Here is a 26,963-nt window from a genome sequence, read left to right on the forward strand (position 1 = left end):
CAAAGTAACTGTCTTGAGAATAAGAATTTTGTGGGGGTGGCTGGATGGCTCAGTGGGTTAACACTGCTTTCAGCTCAGGTCATGGTCTCAGGGTCCTGGGATCAAGCCCCACATTGGGCTCTCTGCTCAGTGGGGAGCCTGCTTCCCCCTCTCTCTCTGCCTTCTTGTGATTTCTGTCAAAGAAATAAATAAATAAAAATAAATAAACAATAAACATAATAATAAATAATAAATATAAAATAATAAATAAATATAAATATAAATAAATATAATAAAAAAATCTTTAAAAAAGAATTTTATGGACTGGAGAAATTAAAAAAAAAATCTATGTTAAAAGAGAAACAGCTGATTTCTTGGTAAATGATAGACTATATAATAGATATATAACTGATGCCTGTAGTTAATTTGGGTGTTTCCAATTATAAATATTGTAACTGATTTGTGACTATGTATTTTCATGAGTAGCATATGTTATTTTGGTAAAAAAACTTTTTTTTGGTTTAATAAAAATAAGATAACTTGGCATATAATAAGTTCTTAATAATTGTTAGTTTTCTTTTTCTGTTCTTATTTTTGTTCCTTTAGTCCAGGGTGTTTCAACATCAGTACTGTTGATATGCTTCAACTAAGCTTTTATAAATCACCTCTTCCTGGTTTTTATTTATATATCCAGGATGTATGTTAATATTGTTATAGCTCATCTTTCTCTCCTTTGCTGGGAGATTGTTTCTTCTCTCTCTCTCTCTTTTTTTTTTTGGAAAGATTTTATTTTTAAGTAATCACTGTAGTGAACATGGGGCTTGAACTTACAACCCCAAGATCAAGAGTTGCATGCCCTACATACTAAGCCAGCCAGGTGCCCACCTCTCTTGCTTCATTTGATTTGATTTTTAAAGAACTGTGGTTTTCCCTTAATATATATATTAATGTTAATATGTATATTAGTGTTAATATTTTTTGATATGTTGAGGGCAGCTGGGTGGCTTAGTTATTGAGTGTCTGCCTTTGACTCAGGTCATGATCTCAGGGTCCTGGGATTGAGCCCCGCATCGGGCTCCCTGCTCAGTGGGGAGCTAGCTTCTCCCTCTCTCACTCCCCCTTCTTGTGTTCCCTCTCTGGCTGTCTCTCTCTCTCTCTCTCTCTCTGTCAAATAAATAAATAAATAAACAAACAAACAAATAAATAAATAACATCTTAAAAAATATTTTTGACATGCTATATAAATTTATTTTATTGTATTAGCTTACCTAGAAAATGAATTTTTCTAGATACATTTTCAAATTTGAATAAGAAGTTGACTTAAAATAGTTAATAGTGAGAAAAAAAATAGCTAATAGTGAGCTAATCTTTAGATACAAACTCTGCTTTACTTGCCACTAGATGGACCCATTCTCATAATGAACTGAGGAAAACTGAAAAATGTTCTTTTTTTTTTTTTTTAATATTGAAGACCTGTTATACTAAACTTCTAGTTAATGGATTTTTTTTTAAACGACAAATACATGATCTTCCAAATTTTTCTGTAGAGATTTGCTTTCATGAAGTTTTTATAGCTATATCTTAGTTTAAAACTCCAGTCATCTATTAGTGGTTTAAAGTATAATAAGACTAAAACTTTATGTATTTGTATAACAAGGAATATTAAAAGAGCTGTGGTACTTTCTTAATTTATATTTCATCACATGGCTTAATAACTTCATTAGCAATTATTCTTACATTTTCTATTCATAAAAATATCTTGCTAGAGTTAAAGTTAGAATGAAAAACAGTAGTGGTTTAGGTGAGAAACATTTTTACCTTAGAATATTTGTTGCTTAAATTGGTCTGAAATATAAAGCAGAAGGAAAATTTACATGTTTGGTTTAGATTCATGTTGTGCAAAAATGTTTGTTTATAGCTAACTTTGTAATTTTTGAGGCCCCTTTCCTTAAGAAGCAATGGCGATAATGGAATTTATAGTTTCATGATTACAGTCGTTTATTTCTTTTTTTTTTCTAAATAGTTTGCATTTTTAAAGATTTTATGTATTTATTTGACAGAAATCACAAGTAGATGGAGAGGCAGGCAGAGAGAGAGAGAGAGGGAAGCAGGCTCCCTGCTGAGCAGAGAGCCCGATGTGGGACTCGATCCCAGGACCCTGAGATCATGACCCGAGCCGAACTACCCAGGCGCCCCTACAGTCGTTTATTTCTAAGGGGTATTTTTCCTGTTCAAGGTTGAGCTGTTTTTATCTCTTTAGAAACTTATTTCAGTTGTATCCTTGTTATTCAATTATTGTCAACCTCTGTGACTTAACCAGCTTCTTCTCAGACTGTAAACATAGGAAACATATCTAAGCCTCTTATATTAAATGATACCCCCCAAATCCCACACCTTTCTTCTTGTTTTATATTTCCCCTTCCGCTTCCCAGCTGATTTTTTGAAAGATGGATACTTGAATTCACTTATTCCCATTCACTACATTGCAATCTGGAGTCCTCCCTGTGCACTCTTACACAAATAGTGACTTTCACTTCTAATTGTGACATTTAAACAGTTGAACAGTCATGTCTTGAAACTTTTTTTTTTGTTGTTGTTGTATGTGACTCCATGTTCTCTTTTTTTTCTTGACCCCATGGCTTTTATTCTTGGTCTTTTTTATAAATAAGTTTTCCCCCCTTACTTATTCTTGAAAGGTTGGTTTTCTTCAGATTTCATTATTAATTTTCATCTCTTAATTTTTATATACCCATTCTTAGTGATCTTATCTGTACCACAGCCTTCTTTCCTAGGTCAATAGATGTTGATTATTCTTTAATTTGCAGCTCTAGCCAGCTCTCCACCTCTCTGTGAAGCTCTTTGCTACTTTTTTCCCAAATACTTTGAAGTCCCAAGAAGAACCTTAAACTCATCATCACCAACTGTACTCATTACAATGCCTATAAGACTGATGTAGCTAACTCCTGTACTTCTTGAGCTAGTAAATGTTGCCACTGCCTACTTAACCACATTGAAACCAGAGACTCCTTGTACGTCTTTTCTCTCTATGTTGCTGGTCATTCACCCCTCATATTGGAGATTCTGCCTTAAATGTCTCTTTAGTCTGCCTCCCCTCATTATCGCTAACATTATGTCCCTTGACACTCAGACCCTTATCTCACATCTAAATTACTGGGATGGCTTCCTTACTGTTTTTCTTGCCTTCGTTGTTGCTTCTTCTGTGTCTTCAGTTGAACTGCCATTGGAGTGAGTTATTTATTTATTTATTCTTTAAACATTTATTTAGTATGTATGTAAGTGTGTATCTATGTATGTAAGTAATCTCTACACCCAGCATGGGGCTCAAACCCACAACCTTGATTGAGATCAAGAGTTGCATGCTCTTCTGACTGCGCCAGCCAGGTGCCCCTGGGGTGTTTTTTTTAAAAAAACTTAAAACTTATTGCCATGCTTAAAATTTTTTAATATCTCTCCATTGCCCATATACTGTCTTTAGTATGGTACATAGTTTTCTTCAGGATATTGTCCTTCTCACTGCCTCCCAACTGCATTTGGTATTTCTTTCTTATTATACTCCATGTTATAGCCATTCTGATTCATTTATAGTTTTGCCATATGTGGTGTTTTGATTCATGCATATTTTTGTTTGCACAGATTGCTCCTGTGTGTAGTTCCTTTATGTCCTTGTTAATTGGGTGTTGCTCATTGACTAAGGTTTTTATTCTAAATATTAATGATTATTTAGTATGAATGTAGAAAATAGGTGATTTGGTGTAGTTGATGATAACTCTATGATACTGGTTTCAAATTTTTTTTTTTTAAAGTAGCAAAAACCTTTTTTCGAAAGAAATCTTACCGTGTTACAGAAATGACATGAAAATGATACTTTTATTTGTATACCTTTAAAAATGTATAAAAAATAAAAATGTACCAAAGTTACATCTTTGATAAAGTCAGTTGTTAAAAACAAGTGTTTTGGAATATGGTTTTATTTTATTTTATTTTTTTATTTTTTTAAAAGATTTTATTTATTTACTTGAGAGAGAGACAGTGAGAGAGAGCATGAATGAGGAGAAGGTCAGAGAGAGAAGCAGACTCCCCATGGAGCTGGGAGTCCGATGCGGGACTCGATCCCGGGACTCCAGGATCATGACCTGAGCCGAAGGCAGTCGTCCAACCAACTGAGCCACCCAGGTGTCCCTGGAATATGTTTTTAATGCCTATTGCAGATTTAAATCAGCATCTCACTTTAACTTCTAGGTTTGCTGTTGTATTTTTTTTTTAAAAGAATTTATTTTATTTATTTATATGAGAGAGAGCATAAGCAGGGAGAGAGGAAAAGGGAGAGGTAGAAGCAGACTTCCCACTGAGCAGAGAGCCTGACATGGGACTCCATCCCAGGACCCCAAGTTTATGACCTGAGCCGAAGGCAGATGCTTAACTGACTGAACCACTCTGGTGCCCCTCACTTTATTAACTGGATTTAAGAACAGTTATCATTATTGAGGTATATAATGAGCTGCATTCATTTAAAATGTACAGTTTAATGATGTAGATACCCATGAAACTTCAACCAAGGTTCAGAGCATTTGCATCTTATGCTCCTTTGTGTTCAGCCTCTCTTCAAACTTTAGTTACAGATTAGGCAATCACTTCCTACATTCTGTCACTATAGATTAATTTGGATTTTTTAGAAGTTTTAATTGAAATATATTTGACATATGACATTGTGGAAATTTAAGGTGTACAACATGTTAATTTGATATATTTATATATTGTAATATGGTTGCCATTGTAGCAATAATTAGCACCTCTATCATGTTACATAATTTTTTTTTTAGGGGTTGGAATAATTAAGTTGTTTCTTCTCAGGTTTGATGAGCATAATACAATATTGTTTATATTCACTATGCTGTGCATTAAATCTCTGGCTCTTACTACTCATTGCAAATTTGTTTTAATTAATTAATTTAAATTTGTTTACATTTAAATAACTCTGTCTTATACCTCCTTCCTGCCCCCATTTCCTGGTAACTACTGTTTTAGTCTTCTGATTTTATGAGTTTGTCTTTTTTTATTTTCACATATAAGTAATATCATACTGTACTTGTCTTTTGCTGTCTGACATATCTCCCTTATTTAGCATAATATGTCAAGGTTCATCTGTGTTGTTGTAAATGGCAGAATGTTCTTCCTTCTGACTAAAGTTCCATTACATGCACCCTCTTCCCCCACATCTTACATATTCCTTCATCCATTGATGGGTGATTAGGTTGTTTCCATATCTTGGCTATTGTCAGTAATGCTGCAATAAACATGGAAAAGCATATGTCTCAATATTCTATTTTCATTTCCTTTGGGTACATATCCAGAGTGGAATTTTTAGATCATATGGTAGATGTATTTTTAATTTTTGAGGAACCTTCATGTTTTCCAGTGGTTGAACCAATTTACATTCCCACCATCACATTTACATTCCCCTTTCATCACATCCATGCCAGTACTTACCTCTTGTTGCCTTGGTGATAACCATTTTAACAGGTGTGATGTGATATCTCATTGTGGTTTAGATTTATATTTCCCTGATGATTAGTGATGTTAAGTATCTTTTAATATACCCATTGGCCATTTTGATGTCTTTAGAAAAATGTCTTTTGAGATCCTAGGGCCATTTTTAAATTGACTTGTTTTTTTGTTACTGAATTGTATGAGTTCCTTATATATTTTGGATATTAGTTCCTGATGTAATGTATGGTTTTCACAATTTCTTTCTCATTCTGTAGATTGTCATTTCATTTCATTTCATTTGTTTATTTATTTGGGTAGAAGCTTTTAAGTTTGATGTTGTTTCATTTGTTGATATTTGCTTTGGTTGTTTGTGCTTTTGGTGTCATATCCAAAAAATCATTGGCAAGATCAGTGTTGAGTAGTTTTTCCCCTATATTTTTTTCTGGAGTTTTATGGCATTGGGTCTTATGTTTAAGTCTTTAATCTGTTTTGAGTTAATTTTTGTGAATAGTGTAAGATGGGGTCCAGGTTTATTGTTCTGCATGAACATCATTTGTTGAAGAGACTGACATTTCCCATTCAGTGTTCTGGGTTCCCTTATTGAATATTAGTTGACGGTATATGCAGGAGTTTAATTAGGTTCCCTGTTCTATTCCATCAGTCTATAGGTCTGTCTTTATACCAGTACCATACTGTTTTTAATCACTACAGTTTTGTGGTATAATTTGAAGTCAGGAAGTATGATGCCTCCAATTCTGTTATTTTTCCTAAGACTGCTTTGGCTATTCAGGGTCTTTCATGTTTCCATACACATTTTTGCATATTATAGACTTTATGTGAAAGAAATTTGTATATATGGACTTCCTGTTTTTTGTTTTGTTTTGTTTTCTGCTTTCACACAGGTTTTGAAATCATCCTCATTGTATTTATTAGTAATTCGTTCATTTTTATGGCTGAATAGTAGTTATTGAATGGATATACTACATATTTATCCCTTTACTTGATGGTTGACATTTGGGGTATCTGCACTTTTTGGTCATTATAAATAAAGTTGCTGTGGACATTAATCTCTATGTATGTCTTTTCACATATATTTTTATTTTTCTTCAGTCAATAACTAGGATTAGAATGTCTGGGTCATTTGATGTAGATGTATGTTTAACTTTTTAAGAAATTGCCAAACAGTTTTCTAAAGTGATTGTGTTATTTTATATTTCTACCAGCAGTGCATGAGGGTTTCAATTCTTCTATATCCTCACTTACATATGACATTGTTAGTCTTTTTGATTTTATCTATTTTAATTGGTGTGTAGGGGATTGCATTGTGATTTTCATTTTTATTTTAATGATAATGATTGGCTTTTCATGTACTTCTTGATCATTTACACATATTCTTTTGTAAAGTGTCTTGTAATCTTTTGCCCAGTTTTAAAAATATTAGGTGTTTGTTTTATTACTGAGTTGTAAGATTTACTTATATATTCTGGATAGAAGTTCTTTATTAGATATAGTAATGAAAATATATTTTGTGGCTAGTTTTTTTTTCTTCCTTTTTTCCCCTATTTATTTATTTAAGATTTTATTTATTTATTTGACAGAGAGAGAGAGATCACAAGTAGGCAGAGAGGCAGGCAGAGAGAGAGAGAGAGAGAGAGGAGTAAGCAGGCTCCCCGCTGAGCAGAGAGCCCGATGCGGGACTCGATTCCAGGACCCTGAGTTCATGACCTGAGCTGAAGGCAGCTGCTTAACCCACTGAGCCACCCAGGCGCCCTTTTTTTTCTTTTCAGAGGAAGAGAGAGCTAGGGGAGGAGAAGAGGGAAAGAGAGACTTTTAACCAGGCTCCACACCTCGCATGCAATCCGACGTGGGGCTCGATTTCAGGACCCCGAGATCATGCTCTGAGCCAAAATTGAGTCAGGACACTTAGTGACTGAGCCACCCAGGCATCCCTTGGTGTTTTTATTTTCTCAATGACATCTTTCAAAGAGCAGACATTTACCTTTATGAAGTAGCACTATTTATCAATATTTCCTTTTATTTCATGTTTTATCTGAGAAATCTTTTCCTACACTAAGGTTGCAAAGATTTTCTTCCATATTGTCTTCTAGAAGTTTTGTAATTCTTTTAGTTTATTTATATATTTGATTTTTGGTTGCCCTTTGTTAGGATGCTTTATATACAAAGAGAAGAGTAGTTTGTTAAGATATGGTCTTAAATGTCGAGATATCTTTCCATTAAACAGAGATAATAGGAAAAGCTTCATTTTCGATGTTTGTGGGAGAGTGACTTAAGTAATGTCACGTTAATAATGTCAACCAAACTTTTTAAATTACTTCTTCAAAGTAGTTAAAGTGATTTAAAAATGCAGTCATTTTTATGAAGCTCATTTGCAGTTTTTGAGTATAGAGGTAGGACTGCATTTGAGTATGTATAGAAAAAAGGTTTAAGAAAAAATTCTTTTTCTCAGGTTTTTCTTCTGCAAGTTTATTTTACCTTTTTAAAGAGTTACTTATTTAAGGGAGAGAGAGTGGCAAGGAGGGGCTGAGGGAGAGGGAAAGAAAGTCTTAGGTACCCTCCACACATACATAGCACAAGGCTGGATGTGGAGCTTGATCTCAGGACCATGAGATCATGACCTGAGCGGAAACCAACAGTCCAACTGACTGAGCCATCCAGCTGCTCCCTGAAAGTTTGTTTTAAATATTATAAAATAATGTAAAGACATTTTCAGTTTCTAAGAGAACATCAAAGTAGTTTTATTTTTATTGTACTGTATATCCATCAATTATTTTAGACCCAGTCAAATGTTGTGTGTGTGTGTGTGTGTGTGTGTTTGATAAAAACACTTTATTTTTTTAAATTTATTTTCAGCATAACAGTATTCATTATTTTTGCACCACACCCAGTGCTCCATGCAATCTGTGCCCTCTATAGTACCCACCACCTGGTACCCCAACCTCCCACCCCCCGCCCCTTCAAAACCCTCAGTTTGTTTTTCAGAGTCCATAGTCTCTCATGGTTCACCTCCCCTTCCAATTTCCCCCAACTCCCTTCTCCTCTCTAACTCCCCATGTCCTCCATGCTATTTGTTATGCTCCACAAATAAGTGAATCCATATGATAATTGACTCTCTCTGCTTGACTTATTTCACTCAGCATAATCTCTTCCAGTCCCATCCATGTTGCTACAAAAGTTGAGTATTCATCCTCTCTGATGGAGGCATAATACTCCATAGTGTATATGGACCACATCTTCCTTATCCATTCATCCATTGAAGGGCATCTTGGTTCTTTCCATAGTTTGGCGACCGTGGCCATTGCTGCTATAAACATTGGGGTACAGATGGCCCTTCTTTTCACTACATCTGTATCTGTGGGGTAAATACCCAGGAGTGCAATTGCAGGTCATAGGGAAGTTCTATTTTTAATTTCTTGAGGAATCTCCACACTATTCTCCAAAGAGGCTGCACCAACTTGCATTCCCACCAACAGTGTAAGAGGGTTCCCCTTTCTCCACATCCCCTCCAACACACATTGTTTCCTGTCTTGTTAATTTTGGCCATTATAACTGGTGTAAGGTAATATCTTAATGTGGTTTTAATTTGAATTTCCCTGATGGCTAGTGATGATGAACATTTTTTCATGTGTCTGATAGCCATTTGTATGTCTTCATTGGAGAAGTGTCTGTTCATATCTTCTGCCCATTTTTTGATACGATTGTCTAGAACACTTATTTAAAGTACTTGGATTCCTTTTTTTTTCCTTTGAAGATTTATTTTTCATTTGAGAGAGAGCGAGAGAGTGGGCACAAAGGGAGAGGGAGAAACAGATTCCCCGCAAGCAGGAAGCCCGATGTGGGGCTCTATCCCAGGACCTTGGGATCATAGCCTGAGCTGAGGGCAGACGCTTAACTGACTGAGCTATCCAGGCATCCATAAAGTGCTCGGAATCCTTTAGTTTTAAGAGAAATCTTTAGACTTTAGAGGTGATTTGTAACCAGTATATACTAAACTTCTTGCTAGTGAGATAAATTAGATTCTAAGAACTTAAACTGATGAGTTACTAAGCTATAAGAGAGGGCCAAGTTTTTAAAAATGTAGTTATTTTATAAAGTCATTAAAATGTTTTGCTTACTGGTTGGAATTTTAAAGTCAAATGTGGCTTTTGAAGTGATATTTTAGTTTTAAACCAAAGCTACTTTATTTTCTAGGTGTTCATTGTACCCATGGTTTCAATCGCACTGGTTTCCTCATATGTGCCTTTTTGGTGGAGAAAATGGATTGGAGGTATTGTTTCTTGTTATAATGGAAGATTAGTAACTGATAAAGAATTTTATCGATTTTTTTTAGTTTTAGCATTTTATATTGTCAAATTTTTGGTGAAGTCCTGATTAATAATATTTAAAGTGGTTTTAATTTTAGACTTGATTAGTCTTAGAATATCATTTATTATCTGGTATTTTGTTCAAAGTAGCATTTTAGTTGAATGTTTGTCGATATTTATATACTATATGTTTTCTTTTCCAGATTTTTTTCACATCTTCCAGAATTATCAGAGACAAGTTTACTCAAAATCTTTTTTTTTTTTTTTAATATTCACCTTTGGAAGTTACTGTTGTTATTATTGTTCTTTTTTCTTTTCTTTTTAAAAGAACCTAGCTCATGCCCAACATGGGGCTCAAATTTACGACCCTGAGGTCAAGTTGCATGCTGTAATTACTAAATCGGCCAGATGCCCCTTGTTCTTTTCATTTTTAATAATACTTTAATTTTTTATAGCTGCTGAATATTAAGAAAAACCTGTAATGGTGTATGGAAAAGGTGTTTTGGGGACAGTTACTCTGTATGAACCACTTAAGTAAACATGGCTTTTTTGAAGTACCTTTTTAGATCCTGAGAGATTAGAACCTTTGTTGCCTCAAATTCCTTGGGCAAATGGGATATTACTACCGGAATTTTCTTGTTTACTGATTGAGGGTCATTATTTTTGTTTATAAAGCCTCAACACAGTAGGTCCTTCTCTGAAAGTAATCAGTCGAAGTACACATATTGTTTATTTCCCTGTTCACACATCCTCTGGTTCTCTACTGCATGCTCTTCTAGCTCTGCCTTTCTGGCCTTTGAGGTGCTTTTGACAGTAACCACAGACTCCTTGTAAGTGTGTGCTTTAGCCTCTCTCTGATGACCTTTGTTGTTTTTATCAGGTCTGTTGAAAGTTCTTAAAAGCTAGCATGCTGGGGCGCCTGGGTGGCTCAGTGGGTTAAGCCGCTGCCTACGGCTCAGGTCATGATCTACCAGGAGTCCTGGGATCGAGTCCCGCATCGGGCTCTCTGCTCAGCGGGGAGCCTGCTTCCTCCTCTCTCTCTGCCTGCCTCTCTGCCTACTTGTGATCTCTCTCTCTGTCAAATAAATAAATAAATACATCTTTAAAAAAAAAAAAAAAAAAAAAAAAAAAAAAAAGCTAGCATGCTTTTACTTTTATTCATATTGGCGTTCACATTTCTTTGATTTCCCTTAAAGTTCGATCTCAACTTTCAAGCCTTTATATATATTTTTCACAGACTTTACCAAGCTCTCTTCTGTACAGTCATTGCAGTTTACCTCTAGGGTTTAGGGATTATCCATATACCTTGTATTAAAGCTGTTTCAGATTTGTCCTTTACTAGATTGAATGCCTTGGGCCTGGGGAATATGATTTGTCCATTTTGTAAACCTATACCGTACTTCCTTTGATGACTGAAATAGAATGAGTTTTGATAAATCTGCGTAAATGAAGAGAAGTGAGGAAATTCCATGGTGTTTGTTTTCCATAGTATTGAAGCAGCAGTTGCTACTTTTGCTCAAGCCAGACCACCAGGAATTTATAAAGGTGATTATTTGAAAGAACTTTTTCGTCGCTATGGTGATATAGAGGAAGCACCACCCCCACCTCTATTGCCAGATTGGTGTTTTGAGGATGATGAAGATGAAGATGAGGATGAGGATGGAAAAAAGGAATCAGAACCTGGGTCAAGTGCCTCCTTCGGCAAAAGGAGAAAAGAGCGGTTAAAACTGGTAATGTTTAAAAATATTATAGTCTTTACTTCTTCTGAAAGCTTATTGAGATTTATGTATTTGTTTAGCTAGATTTTAAAGTAATTTCATTCTGGCTGTTTCTAAAGATTCTTGATAGCCGTGGGTCTGCCTTTTTCTATGGGAAAAGCTTGTTAAGAAGTTCACTTAGTTTTTGATTCTTAGGTAAACCAAAGAACTCTTACATATTAGATTGAGAACTTACTCTTTTGTGCAAAGTATTGGAAGATGCCAACTACATAGTGAAAATTTTTTTACTGATGTTTTACAAAATTGTCACATAGTTAAAATAACTTTCCATATAAATTCTGCTCCTTCTCAGGGTTGGTATTTTCATATTTTCTATAACATTGAACTGAGAAGACTCTTCTGTGGACAACTCCCATTAAAAGGGCTAACAAAAACCATTAAGAATTGTTTTCTTGGGAGGACAGGAGAGATACTGAGAAGAAAAGTACTGATTGTACTTGTACACACACAAGTATATGGTACAGGCTGAAGAGAAAAGTTAGGGAAAGTGTGGAGATAATTAAATGTTAATGAAGTAATAAATAAGGAATGTGGGATATCATAGTTGGGCAGTAAAGACTATACAACTCATTTATTAGTAGGCAATGATTCACAGGCAAGGAAGAAAATGCCTTATTTTTATGTAAATTGAATGATGTAGTTATTTGGGCTTTTAAAAAAAAGTTCCTTGCTTGAAAAACATTATTTTAATATGTATTTACACATTTCAAACTTCAAGACTTTGAGGCCACTGAAAAGTGTTAATTGCTTTGAAATATAGAAATCAATCTTTAACTCTAAATAACTCTATAACTCTAACTCTAACTCATTGATTACTGAATCACATATCTAGAAAAATAAGAATCACATTCTAAGGAAACGCTAATAGCATAACATAGCATAGCATAGATGATTACCTTCTTATAGTATCATTTTTGTAAGGAAATTCATCTATATTTCTTAAAAATAGTGTTAACCATGAGCATATGCTAATGTGTTTTTGCATTACAATATAATATTTGAATGTGTAAAAGAGCTTAAAGCAAAGAGTTACTGTTTCACAAAATGTGCTAAAGTTTGCAGGGTTTTTTCCCTTCCAGCAGAAGGGGTCTTAAAAATGACATTTATTTTATAATATCAAGTACCGTTAAATCTCTGTAGTGGCAGAAGAGCTTCAGCAGCATTAAGAGAAACATAGCCAAGATGGGCATGTTTCTTAGGGAATACAAAGGACATTTAAAATAAAATCCCTGGGTGCTTGGGTGGCTCAGTCGTTAAGCATCTGCCTTCTGCTCAGGTCATGATCCCAGGATTCATGATCCCAGAGTCCTGGGATCAAGCCCCACATCAGGCTCCCTACTTGGCTGGAAGGCCGTTTCTCCCTCTTCCACTCCCCCTGCTTGTGTTCCCCCTCTTGCTGTGTCTTTCTCTGTCAAATAAACAAAATCTTAAAAAAAAAAAAATCCCCATTCTAGTTTTTCCTGTTTTGTTTTGTCTGTTACTAAGAGCAGTGTTTAAAAATTTCCCACTACGGGGAAGCCTGGGAGACACTGTTGGTTAAACGTTCATCTCTTGATTTTGGCTCAGGTCATGATTTCCAGGTTATGAGATAGAGCCCCTTGTTGGGCTCCATGCTGGGCATGGGGCTTACTTGGGATTCTTTCTCTCCTGCTCCTCCTGCCCTCTCCCCTGCAAATACCCCTCTATGATTGTGGATTTATCCCTTTCTCCTTCTAGTTCTGTCAAGTTTTGCTTTATTATTTTGAAGTGATATTATTTAGTTTATACAAATGTGTGTAAAGGATTATTAAATCTTAACTGTGTCTTCACTTTTAGCATTAAAAATATCTAATGTTAGTATGATTAACTGCCCAAGCATCCTTTTGGATGGTGTTAGTATGTGTTATCTTTTTTCTGTCATTTTGCTTTTAGACTTGATTTATCTTTTATTTGAGGTATGTCTGCATTGCATTGTTGGGTTTTGTTTATCCAGTGAATAGTTTTTGCTTTATTGGAGTATTTGGTCCATGTGCATTTATTTTACTGATAAAGTTAGATTTAAAACTTAGAGTCTTAACTCCCCTGCCATGGTATGCTCCTTTTTATCTCCTTTCTTGCCCTCTTTATGCTTGTTTTTATATCACCCCAAGCCATTGCTTGTTAGTTACACATTCTTTTACTGGTTAGTCAAGATTTCAGTATCTTTGACTTGTTAAAGTCCGGTATATTTTAGTACTTTTGCCACTTTTTAAACAATGCAAGAACCCTAGAACCTTTGGTTGCATTTACCTCTTCCTGCCTTTTTATTATTGTATATCTTAATTCTACAAGTGTTTTAAACCCCATAAGGTGACATCATCATCATTATCATCATCATTTTATACAGCAAATATTCATTAGATAAACCCACAAATTTATCCTTTCTGGTGCTCATCTTTCTTTCATCTATTTTTGTGGTTCCAATAGGATAGTTTTTCTTCTAACTGAAGAGTCCCTTTAGTATTTTCTTTCTTGTGAGTTTGCTGCAACACATTCTCTCAGTATCTGTGTAAAAATGTCTATTTCTTGCCATCATTTGAAGAATGTTTGTTTTGGGTATAGAATTTTGGCTTGGCACTTTGAAGATATCATTCCATAATCCATTTCTATTAAGAAGTTGCTTCTCCGAAGCTAATTTCTTTTGGTTTTTAGTTTTCAGCAATTTTACTATGCTATGTCTACTCAGAGGTTTTTTGTTTTGTGTTTATTCTGCTTTCTATTTATAGTGATTCTTGAATCTGTGGTTGGATTTGTTGTTTTAGACAATTCTCAGCCATTATCTCTTCGAATATTGGTTCACATCCATTCTTTTTCTCTTTTGGGACTCACCCAGAAGACGTGTCCCCCCCCCCCCCCCGAATGTCTCTTATGTTCTTTCTATATTTTCTACTCTTTTTTTACCCCCATTTTTCAATTTGGATATTTTCTTCTGACCTCTTTCTTCCAGTTTACTAATCCCACTTTAGCTTTGTCTGAGTTGATGTTCAATTTATGCATTAAGTACGTAATTTCAGTTATTTCACTTTTGGAATTTTCATTTGAGTTTTAAAATAGTTTCAATTCTTTGTTGGAATTCTTCATTTTGTCATTTAGGTTTTTGAATTTAATAATCCCAGTTATTTTAAAGCTTACATCAGATACCTAATTGATGTGGATCTCTTCTGGATCTTTAGTTTTTCTTCTTTTGATTTCTAGTCGATTGTTTATTTTTTGTTCTGCCTGCATATTTCTACTTCTTAGTCATTATGTATGAAAAATTGTGGGAAAAATTTGAGACTTTGCATCATGTTTTCTTCCTTCAGAGAACATTTACTTTTGTTTCTACATAGGGTTAAGAGGAGGACATCTTAGCTCAGTCAAGGATTGAATTTTCAGTAACTGGTCTTCAGTTTTGGGGAACTGGTCTCTTTTTGGTTCAGCTTAATTCTCAGAGTGTAGCCGTTTGGGGATCCTAACCGAAAACCTAAATAGGACCCTTCCTCCTTAGTGGCCTGAAACTCCAGTTTTTGTTTCCCTGTTATATTGCTGAAAGCTGTGTTCAGCCTTTTAGCCTCTTACCTACCATTTTGGAAACAGTGCCCGTAGAGGAAGACCTGTACCAGATGTGTAGCTCCCCTCTCTGGATTCCTTTCCTTCTGAGTTCTTGGCTCTTCAAGCCTTTTACTGCCTTTGTACTTCTCCAGTGTCTTCAAACAAGCACTTTTAACATTTTGTCTAGCTTTTTCTCATGGCTGCAGAATTGATTTCATAACTAGGCGCCATTGCCAAAAGCAGAAATCTTTCTTCTCCTGTTTCGGAGAAAGCAGTTCGGTTTGATTTCAAAGTGGTTAAGTAGTTTTTCTCTCTTTTCAAGTCATAACTGATAAATTATAAAATTATTAAATATACTTTTTACTTATAAAAGTAGTATACTTACATTAAAGAAAACTTGAAAACAAAAGAAACAACTTATAATTCTTTAACTTTTGTCTAACTACTGGCATTTTGTCATCTTAGAAGAATTTCTTCCCATTTACTTATCTAATTTAAAAGTGTACACAAATGACATAAAGATATGGTTTCTTTATAAAAGTACAAACATCTAGAAGTATATAGAGTAAAAAGTGAAGGTCTTTTTACTCCCTCCCCAACTGCTCTCTTCTTTTTGGTAATTTTTCTAGATATTTACTTGTCTATGCATTTACATACATATGTTCAGTTTTGACCTTACCTTCTCCATTCCTTCTTAATGTGAATGTATTTTTCTGCAACTTTTTTTTTTCTTTTTTAACTTGGATATCTTTTTTTTAGTACATTTTTAACTACTTCATTCTTTTTAGGTAATACCAGAGGAAGCAGTTTCTATAAAGCAATATTCTTAATATTTCTTTACAAGATGAGAGAAGATATCAGTCCATACAAGAATTACAGACTATTATGAAAAAGAACCAATTAGAGATCTTGGAAATGATAATTTAAAAATCCAACAACTCAGTTAGATGGGTTGGATAACAGGTTGAAGGAAGCCGTAGAGGAAATTACCAAGCTGGAGGATTTAGCTAGGAAATTCTTCCTGGATGCAGCATAAAAAGACAAAGAAATGTGAAAAAGTTTAGAGTTTGGTAGTGATTTATATGAATGACTTAACACTATGAAATGTCACAGAGGGGGACACATACGAGGATTATTTTCTGTAATGCAGTAGGGCCAGGTCAGATTAGTGATTTTTAAGAAGCTAATGGGAGGTGAGAAGATGGGGACAGAATTGGGGGTCCTCACGAGGACTCAGCATATGGTTATACTCACAGCCAAGTTTATTACAGCAATGTACTAAGGATATACAGTTAAGTGATAAGGGAAGAAGATAACTACAGTCTGGTGGATTCTGTATGCAGGCTTTCTTATGCTCTCTTCTTCCCATCAGGGGTTGTGCAGAGCTCACTATCTCAGCAGTAATGAAGATGTAGTAACATGTGTAATGTTACTTTTTAGGAAAGCTCATTTGAGTCTTAGTGGCCAAGGTTTTACTGAAGCCTGGTCACGTAGGCATGCTTTGCATAGTGTGTACTGAAATTTCCAGAATCCCAGAAGGAATGCATTTGTTCAGCGTAGCGGTATTGTTTGTATGACTAGTCTAGGCATGGTGAATCACCTTTATCAGTTGACTAAGGGCACTCTGAGAATCTTGTTCCCAGATGCCAGTCAGGGACCAACCTTGTAAATAGTCCTGCTGTTTAACTTTTTTCTGCATACTCGTACTGACTAGTCATTCAAGTAGTTTAGTTATGATCAAAAAGGGAGAGTAAGAGTGATTGCTTGATGCAGATATAGTCAGAAAAGTCTTTTTAGTATGGAATGAGCTCTAGAATATTTATTACTTGTAGGTAAGTGGTTAGTAGAATCAGTGACCTTCAAAATAAAGGTTGGGGAATAAATGATAGAGTGACATCTGAGGAAGTGAAAGGGAATGGAGTTCAAAAGCAGATGGAGAAATGGGTCTTCAATAAGTGGAGGGAAAATCTCATCACTAGCACTGAGATTGAGGTTTTTTCCCTCAGTGAATTTCAGCTGCATATGTGTGGGAGTACAGAAGACTAATGGTAGGTTGATACAAGGTTGGGTATACTTAGTGTGGGTCTGATGGAAGGATAAAAGATTGAGGAGTACTGGGGATATTAGGCAAAAATAATTGAAGTAATCAGCTGAAGAGTCTTTGAATAGGAAGTAAGGTCAGGATGGGGGCTGTTAGCCTGTGAAAAGAGAAGTGATAGGATTGTTAGTCTTGGTAAAATTGGTAAGTGAGCATAGTTAGGGTAAAAGAGTTAAGCTGTTTAATGAAAGAGGCCGGAGAGTGACGTGTTGGAGTTAGAGTGTACTCAGTCAGTTTGAGTTGAATTGATGAATCAAAAGGTGGAGCAGCATGGAATAATGACCACATAGCCATGGAGCAGGTTGTTGAAGTTAAGCAAAGGTGATGGTCATTGAAAATACAATTACTGAACTATGAAGGCTAAGTTGTTTGATGTGTCCATTTACATCATGGATGTTGATGTTACTAGTGTAACAATAGAAGTTAGCACAGTGAGAAATATTTTTGATCAATGTGGGGAAATGAGTGGAGGTGAGTACATGAAGAATAGTGTTTTACTACTTTATATTCTCTACTTGCAAGTAATAGAAATTAGCTCAAACTAGCTTAAATAATAAGAGGAAATTGTTGTGAGCATATGAGTAGGACTCAAACCCAGTAATATAATCAGATATCAGGAAGGGACTGGAGCCTGGACCTGGAAAACTATTTAGAACCTAGTTTCTGCTCTTTGTTCTTATTTTTTCATCTTTGCTTTTCTCTCCTATTTCTGTCTCTCTCTTTGTGTCATTTATCTCACTGGCTTTGTCTTTTAAGAGTGGCTCTTTGTTATTCCTTGTTTACCTTGGAGCTTATAGTTATCCTGTATCTTCTGAATTTAGATGTTGTAATTTTAGCCATATGCAGAGACTCTCTGAATCCTAATTCCAGGTTACCAGAAGAGAGAATCTGGTTGGTTCAGATTGAGTTAGTGGTTTGCTTATGCTCCCATCAACTTTGGTTCGAGTGGGATGCTATCTTGTAATGTTTTATAACATGGCTATTAGGGTCCTGTCTTCACAGCTCTTTAAGAGAGCTGTTGTGCCGCTAGCTGTAGTGGATGTCTCCTGTACCACAGTTGAGTGGTATAGCTGAATGGAGTTAGTGTAAATGGAAATGAAAGAGGAAATTTTGAGAGTCCAGGAGAGCAAGTGAAGATATAGGAGAATGGTTTATACTAACCCCTCCATGGGACTTGGGCAGTGGACCAATGAGTAGCTTTTCCTTATGAGAGAAGTGGTCTCCTTGGTGAAGAGTTAGTTCTTAGTTAAGACATAAGGGGATAGGGTATTCATGAAAAAGGTTGAGGTAATGAAAAAGAGATCCCAGGGAGGGCGCCTGGGTGGCTCAGTGGGTTGGGCCGCTGCCTTCGGCTCGGGTCATGATCTCGGGGTCCTGGGATTGAGTCCCACATCGGGCTCTCTGCTCAGCGGGGAGCCTGCTTCCTCCTCTCTCTCTCTCTCTGCCTGCCTCTCTGCCTACTTGTGATCTCTCTCTGTCAAATAAATAAATAAAGTTTAAAAAAAAAAAAAAAAGAGATCCCAGGATTTTTATTGAAACTGTTTGGGAAGGTGATTGGTGATAAGATGAACCAGAGAGAGAGGGCTCCAAAGCAGTGAGGATAGGACCATCAAAGAGGAAAGATGAGGGGCCCCTGGATGGCTCAGTGGATTAAAGCCTCTGCCTTCAGCTCAGGTCATGATCCCAGGGTTCTGGGATCGAGCCCCACATCGGGCTCTCTGCTTAGCAGGGAGCCTGCTTCCCCCTCCCTCTCTCTCTCCCTGCCTCTCTGCCTACTTGTGATCTCTGTCTGTCAAAAAAGAAAAAAAAAAAAGAGGAAAGCTGATTGGAGACTTGATTTTGGATGATGTCAACAGTATGGTTGACAGGCATGAGAAGTATAGATAAAAGTAATTGGCAAATTAATGGTTGGAAAACTTTCATTTTCCTGTTATTTCCATCTGAGTTGAAGGTAGTTAGCAGAGGCAATCCAAGTGTGACTAATTTTTATAGCTTCATCTCAAAACAGTGAACTTATTTTGGCTTGAGACTTTATTTTTGTTAGCATTCCCCTTTCTTGACTATGGTTTGAAGTGATGGACTTTTGTAGTGAATTCTGATAGTTCCAATTTTTAACAGTTGCACTGTACTTGGCCCTCACATTTCCTGACACCTTTGTTCATCTTTTGAGCACATGCTATTAATGATTTGGAGGAGTGTGACTAACAGTTATGTTGCTTGCTCATTTGAATCAATGTCTGGGATCATGTCTTTGAAAAAACCTATTAGTGCATTTTCTTCATTACTAAAATATCCTTGTTACACATAACATACATACTTGCTCACTCATTCTCTACCACACACACCTTTTATGTGCACACCCGCCCCATCTTCTCTAATGGTTTTTTCAGTTTTCTTCTAACTGATCACTGAGTCCTTTTGTCCTTTTTTGTGGTAGTCGTATGAATTTCCATTTTAAGCCTGGCAGACTCTGTTAATGAAATATACCTGTTTCATCTTAAGCATATGTTATCTTCTTTTCACTTTTGAAATTCCTTTATTCCCACAAACTGAAATGGTAGTTCGTTAAAAAGTGAAAGTAAATGTCAAAGACTGAGTCTCAATTATAGTATGTTTGAAAATAGTTCCAGACTTAAGACATTGCTGTTTAGATTTAGTGATACTTTTAGAAATTACCATGTAATTTTGAATAATATAAAATACTTTTGTCAGAAGAAACCTGTAATAACAGTGAACAGCAAATTAAGTTGAAAAGTTACTAAGCAGATGGGATCCCTGGGTGGCTCACTGGGTTAAGCATCTGCCTTCGGCTCAGGTCATGATCCCAGGGTCCTGGAATTGCATCCCACACTGGGCTCTTTGCTCAGTGGGGAACCTGCTTCTCCCTCTGCCTGCTGCTCCCTCTGTGTGTGCATGTGTTCTTTCTTTCTCTGAGATAGATGAATAAAATCTTAAAAAAAAAAAAAAGTTACTAAATAGTATTTGTGTAAAAAGTGCATAATTCTTAGTGTTTTTTAAGGACTTATTCCTACCGTTTTTTACTTAATAATAATTATTGCAGAAGAAAGTAGGGGAAGATAAAGTAAAAAAGAAATGGATGCATTATAGGAAAGATCAAGGAAGAAGAAGTATAAATGGATGAGAGGCATTTGCTAAGTGATTAAGGTTATAAGCACGCTTAATAGCTAAATATGTACTTAGGCTGAATATTCTGTTAAATTAAAAAAATTTAGTTTGTTCAGCTGCATAGAATTATTAAAATATTTCTGTAGTAATACTGTGGAAGAGTGCTTGGTGAATGTTGATCATATTCCAGTGTTTTAGTCCTTTTCATTACTTGTTAAAAAAAGAAGTAGTATTTATGTTTTAGGAATAATTTATGCTAGTTGCCCTTGCTTTTCAGAAATTATCATTGATTTCTTAACCTCCCTCAGGAATTACATGCTCATGAGTAAACCTTCCTGTAAAACTTAAAAAATCTTATGCTATTAATACCTTCAGAATAAAGATGTTGAAAATTGAACTCTCTGAATGCTTTTTCTTCTTAATTAGAATATACAGGATATAAATGTATAAGGATATTGCCGTTATCTGAGTACCTCAGGTATTAAATATACAAAAATATTTTGTGAACCTGGTTCTTTTTCTCTTTCTGTAGTTACTATATTTAATGGTTGCATGGTTCTAAAGCAGAAATTTGAGTGGTTGGTAAAAAGAGGTGATGGCGTAATGCAAATGGTACTCCTTTATCTTTTGGCTCATAAAGTCTTTAACGTATGCTTATTTAAGGAGAACAGAGTTGACGACATATAATTATAAAAAGTGATTCAGAATTAGGGGCAAAAAGTAGAACTAGTGTCTGCTGGATTGACTCAGGACTCTTCTAGATTTGACAGGGACGCATGTGGACGAAATACCATGTTCTTTTTTTTCATTCCTAAGTGGCTCGAGTTGCCAAATCTGAGCCAGAAGGTTGATCATTGCAGCTTGTAGACCATATTTTTTATTCCTTAATTACGTTAACAGCTAGAGTTGTTTTATGGATTTTTGAGTCTGATGCCAGGCCTTTTATGGGTCTGAAAGTAATTGTAGCATGAATCTAGACTGTATTTTTAGTCTTTAAAATTTCCAGGAGTGTTCTGTATTTATTTGATATATAAATTCTCCATCTGCTTCACTTCTCTGTGATATCTTAAAAATATGCTTGCTATGAAATACAATAAAACACTTTATGTAGTTCTGAGTTGAAAAATTTAGATTAAAAATTCAGTGATGAGTAATAGTGTTTGTTACTTCTAATGACTGTAGTTTAGCCATTTTGTCTACTGTTACATTCTGATTCTAGTTTACATAGGTATGTATTGTGGGTGTTGATCCCTTTAAAATCTATACTGCATCCATGGTACAGCTCCTCTCTCTGTCCCTAGTTAGAATCATTAGTGAATGGTATATTGTAGACCTGGGTTTAGATTGTTTTTACCTCCTGAATAAATTGCATATAGTCTCATTTACTTATTTGTAAAAAAAATCTGCTTTTCAGAGCTGTTATAAGGATTTGAGAAAATGTTTGTAGAATGTAGAATGTCAGAGCCTCTGCCTAGCTCTGAGTAAATGGTAGGTAAGTTATTATTGCTTTTATTAATAAGTAGTAACCATGGAGTGCTTTGGCAATATGATACAGACATTAGGCTATATATGTACATTGTAAAACCTGTGATGGATTAAGGAAAGCAAATGTGCAGTCAATCCCAGGGGGATTTTATAGAACTTTCTGGAGCAGACCATTTTTGTTTCATATATTTGCAGACTTGTGAAAATAAACAAATCTATTTCTCAGTCTGGTCTTTGTGAACAGATTCTGAACACTAACAAGATATTTTTCTCTTCCTTTTATCTTAAGGGTGCTATTTTCCTGGAAGGTGTAACTGTTAAAGGTGTGACTCAAGTAACAACTCAACCAAAGTTAGGAGAGGTACAGCAGAAGTGTCATCAATTCTGTGGCTGGGAAGGGTAATAAACATTTTCAAGTTTTAAATAAAACTTGTGTTGTGCAACATTTAACATTAATGCAAACGTTGACTTAGCTTCTTTGTTCTTTGAAGTTTGAATATTTACCTAGAGTGCTTAAAAAGATATCAAGCAAGAGTTTATCAGATTTTTCTCATGATCAGCAATTGAGTTAAAATTAGACTACTAGAAAAAACAAAAACAAAAACAAAAAACAAAAAAAATTAGATTACTAGACAGTTGAGTCAAGATTAAATGACTCAAACATGTCTTCCTAACTGAATACAAAGTTATTTTTGTCACTATCTAGTATTTGTTTTGTATGTTTAATTCTGTTGCTGATTAATGATTGAGTTGCCTGTATCATTTTACTAAGGGAGAAGAAGTGAGACTTGAAGACTAGAATGTACCTCACGTTCTAGTTTTTCTATAGTCCAGTTTTCTGAGACCTAGGGGAATCAGCTTTAATTATGTTTTACCCCCTACCATGACTTGAAAATATTTATCAGATATTTCATGGGAGGGTATTCTGGAGAGTTCACGGCTCTGCTCTAATCTTTTGCTCTCAAGTCTTGGTCTTTGGTCATAGCCATCTGTGGCAGAAAATTGTAGTACAGCTAGAACATGATGAAACAGGATCGATAATTCTTAAAAATTCCTAATATAAAGAACTTTTTCACTGGTATATACAGATCAGTTAGCTAGAAATAATTTTAACTAAAAGATTAAAATGATGATGAAGTAATATTGATTTTAATGTTGTGCTAAGCCCTTGCCAGTGTACTTTAATCTTGACCTGTATTTTTCCTGTTTTGTCACTTCTGGGCATCTTTTAAGCAGAATTTTGCCAACCTTTTAGAGTTTTGCCAAGTTGGTGGAGTCATGCTGGAGGAATATGGGGTCTAGAATAATGTAAGATAATAAAGGCAAGAAAGATTTAAACTTCTTCCTGAAGTAGAAGATTTGTAAACATACCTACTTTACTATTAGATCATGAATTAAATATTTAAAAAGCCCAGTGGTTATGGTATTTAGTGGTGATTAGAATCTTGTTAACTTGAGTCTGAAATGTGAAGAAGATAATAGATAATATTTCGTTAGCATTCTTGGGAATGTTGATGTTCCAGTTGACATTAATCTCATGATAGGGAGAATGTTGTGATAAATGTATGACTAATGTGAGATTGGTTTGAGATGTATTGCTTTGTATGGATGCCAGCTATAATAGTAATAAAATGTTCTTCTTTAAGGTCTGGATTCCCTGGAGCACAGCCTGTTTCCATGGACAAGCAAAATATTAAACTTTTGGAGCAGAAGCCATATAAAGTAAGCTGGAAAGCAGATGGTACTCGGTAAGTTAGACTTCTAAATAAAGTTATACAAATAACTCTAATGCTTGAAGAATACCGCTTTGTTGTTAGAAAAGGTTTGTACTCTTGGGAGTGTGAATTTCTGACTTGAACAGCAAATTAATCATGTTTCAAATATCATCATTTTTATTTTCCAAGTATTTTTAGTTATGTAATTTAGTTTCTCTCATTCTGCTAAATTTTTGGTTTCAGAGGGTTTTTTTCTCTTTTGTTTTTTAGAAGATTTTATTTGTATTTTTAAATTTTTATTTATTTATTTTTTAAGATTTTATTTATTTGTCAGAGAAAGAGGAGCAAGAGTGAGCACAGACAGACAGAGTGGCAGGCAGAGGCAGAGGGAGAAGCAGGCTCCATGCCAAGCAAGGAGCCCGATGTGGGACTCGATCCCAGGATGCTGGGATCATGACCTGAGCTGAAGGCAGCTACTTAACCAACTGAGCCACCCAGGCATCCCTAGAAGATTTTATTTTTCAATAATCTCTGCAGCCAGTGTGGGCTCCAGCTTACAACCCTGAGATCAAGAGTTGCATGCTCCACCCACTGAGCAGCTGGGCGCCCCCCAGAGTTCTGTTAGTTTGACTTAGTCTATACCAAATTGAAGTTTGAAAGTGTTTTCTCTTGATAATATTGTGCTTTTTGGTATGTCTGGTGCCCATCACCTTATGTTCAGTGGTTGTTGAGCACTTCTGAAACTAACAGATGTGTTGTCAGTTTATAATCTAAAAATTACCAAGTCTCCTTGATATCTTATTCCTTAGAATATTTTGTTCTATATTTTGCTCCTTTGAATAGTTTTTCTCTTAATCTTTGCTAGTACTTTTTGTAATTTTATGCCCTCTTAAGGGTGTTTTATTCTTACAACAAAGCTTAGCTTCAGGTTTCATATTCCTATACTTTTAAATTTTATTAGTATAAATTTTATGCTTCATCAACATTTAACTTTTCTTTCTCTTTTGTAAACATATATATATATTTTTAAAGATTTTATTTATTTATTCGACAGAGAGATATCACAAGTAGGCAGAGAGGAAGGCAGAGAGAGAGGAGGAAGCAGGCTCCACGCTGAGCAGAGAGCCCGATGCGGGACTTGATCCCAGGACCCCGAGATCATGACCCGAGCCGAAGGCAGCGGCCCAACCCACTGAGCCACCCAGGCGCCCTGTAAACATATTTTTATAGCTTTGCCATATGTATTTTTTTATTTGGCAAATGTTCTAATAGTTGAAGTAATTATTTTAACAGATGTTAATATTAGCTTTTTCCTATTAATTTTTTCATAATGAAAATGTTTCAGAGACTTAAGATAGCATTTATATAGTTAGCTTTTTCCTCAGCTTTATTGAGATACAATTATAATATTATGAGATTCCATTATAACATTATCGAGAATTTATTGAAGATAAATTTATTGAGATTCCATTATAACATTATGGAAGTTTAAGGTGTATAATGTGTTGATTTGAACATATAAACATATTGTAAGATGATTACTGTTAGCTAACACCACGATCACTTCACATAATGACCATTTCTTTTTTGTGGTGAGAATATTTAAGGTATGTTATCTTAGCAACTTTCAGGTATATAGTACAGTATTACTTATTATAATCACTATGATGTACACTAGATCCCTGGAACTTATTGTCTTGTAATTAGAAGTTTATATCCTTTGACCAGTTTCTCCCCATTTCTTCTACCTTCTCAGCCCCTGGTGATTACCAGTGTAGTCTCTGTTTCTATCATTTTTTTTATTTTTTTAAGATTCCATGTGTAAGTGATCTATAGTATTTGTTTTCCTCTGACTGACTTATTTCACTTAGCATAATGTCCTCAAGGTCCATCTATGTTGTAAATGGCAGAAATCCTTCTTTCTCATGGTTGAGAACAATTCCATTGTTTATTTATATAGTACATCTTCTTTCTTCATCTGTGTTGATGGTCATTTAGGTTGTTTCCGTATCTTGGCTATTAGGAATAATGCTGTAATAAAAATGAGGATGCAGATATTTTTTTGAGATGCTGTTTTCACATTTGGTTTTTAAGTGTTATTTTGAAGATAATATAGTTGCACTTAATTTTTGTGAGTCGTTTTTTGAAGTCAAAATGGCAATTACACCTTTCATATCATGTTATCTTCTGCATTTTGCTTGGGGTGACCTTAAAAGATACATATGAAGATATGGAGTGGGGCAGATAGAACTTAATTTTAATATTAGGTGAATATAATGATACTATTTCAACATGATATGCTTTTTAGTAGTTACATTTTGTTTTTTTTAAATAGGGAATATATCGAAGTATTTTCTTTCATTTGTTGATCTTTGTTGGAAATCACCTTTCCTTTCAACTCAGCATTTTCTAGCTTTTTGGGGGGGGGATTTGTAGATAACACAGGTTTGTGAAACAAAGTTTAGAAAATAACGTAAACGAAAAGAAGAAGATAAAATTAAAGAGTGATTTCATCACCTAGAAGTAACCATTACCATCATTGAGGTCTTGATTTTATTCTTTTGGTTAGAAAGCAATTTTATTGGGGTGCCTGAGCTCCAACATGTTGGCTCAGTCAGTAGAGAGCATCTGACTCTTGATTTCAGCTCAGTCTTGACCTTAGGGTTGTGAGTTCAAGCCCTGCATTGTGTTCCACACTAGGCGTGGAATCTACTTTATTTATTTATTTATTTATTTTATGAACATATATTTTTATCCCCAGGGGTACAGGTCTGTGAATCACCAGGTTTACACAATTCACAGCACTCACCAAAGCACATACCTTCCCCAATGTCCATAATCCCACCCCTTCTCCCAAACCCCCTCCTCCAAGCAACCCTCAGTTTGTTTTATGAGATTAAGAGTCACTTATGGTTTGTCTCCCTCCCAATCCCATCTTGTTTCATTGATTCTTCTCCTACCCACTTAAGCCCCCATGTTGCATCACCACTTCCTCATATCAGGGAGATCATATGATAGTTGTCTTTCTCTGCTTGACTTATTTCGCTAAGCATGATACGCTCTAGTTCCATCCATGTTGTCGCAAATGGCAAGATTTCATTTCTTTTGATGGCTGCATAGTATTCCATTGTGTATATATACCACATCTTCTTGATCCATTCATCTGTTGATGGACATCTAGGTTCTTTCCATAGTTTGGCTATTGTGGACATTGCTGCTATAAACATTCGGGTGCACGTGCCCCTTTGGATCACTACGTTTGTGTCTTTAGGGTAAATACCCAGTAGTGCTATTGCTGGGTCATAGGGCAGTTCTATTTTCAACATTTTGAGGAACCTCCATGCTGTTTTCCAGAGTGGCTGCACCAGCTTGCATTCCCACCAACAGTGTAGGAGGGTTCCCC

General features: G+C 35.4%; 1 protein-coding gene across 1 annotated transcript in view; it reads left to right on the forward strand.

Moving 5' to 3' along the window:
• Positions 1-26,963, forward strand: part of RNGTT (RNA guanylyltransferase and 5'-phosphatase) — a 351,237-nt gene that overhangs the window by 18,489 nt on the left and 305,785 nt on the right. The window contains exons 5-8 of the mRNA XM_082730606.1: positions 9,697-9,772; positions 11,299-11,539; positions 22,135-22,244; positions 23,492-23,593. Coding sequence (XP_082586732.1) covers positions 9,697-9,772; positions 11,299-11,539; positions 22,135-22,244; positions 23,492-23,593 — 529 coding nt within the window. The remainder of the gene's footprint in view (positions 1-9,696; positions 9,773-11,298; positions 11,540-22,134; positions 22,245-23,491; positions 23,594-26,963) is intronic.

Source organism: Mustela nivalis, assembly GCF_964662115.1.
Source record: "Mustela nivalis genome assembly, chromosome: 5".
Classification (NCBI taxonomy): Eukaryota; Metazoa; Chordata; class Mammalia; order Carnivora; family Mustelidae; genus Mustela; species Mustela nivalis.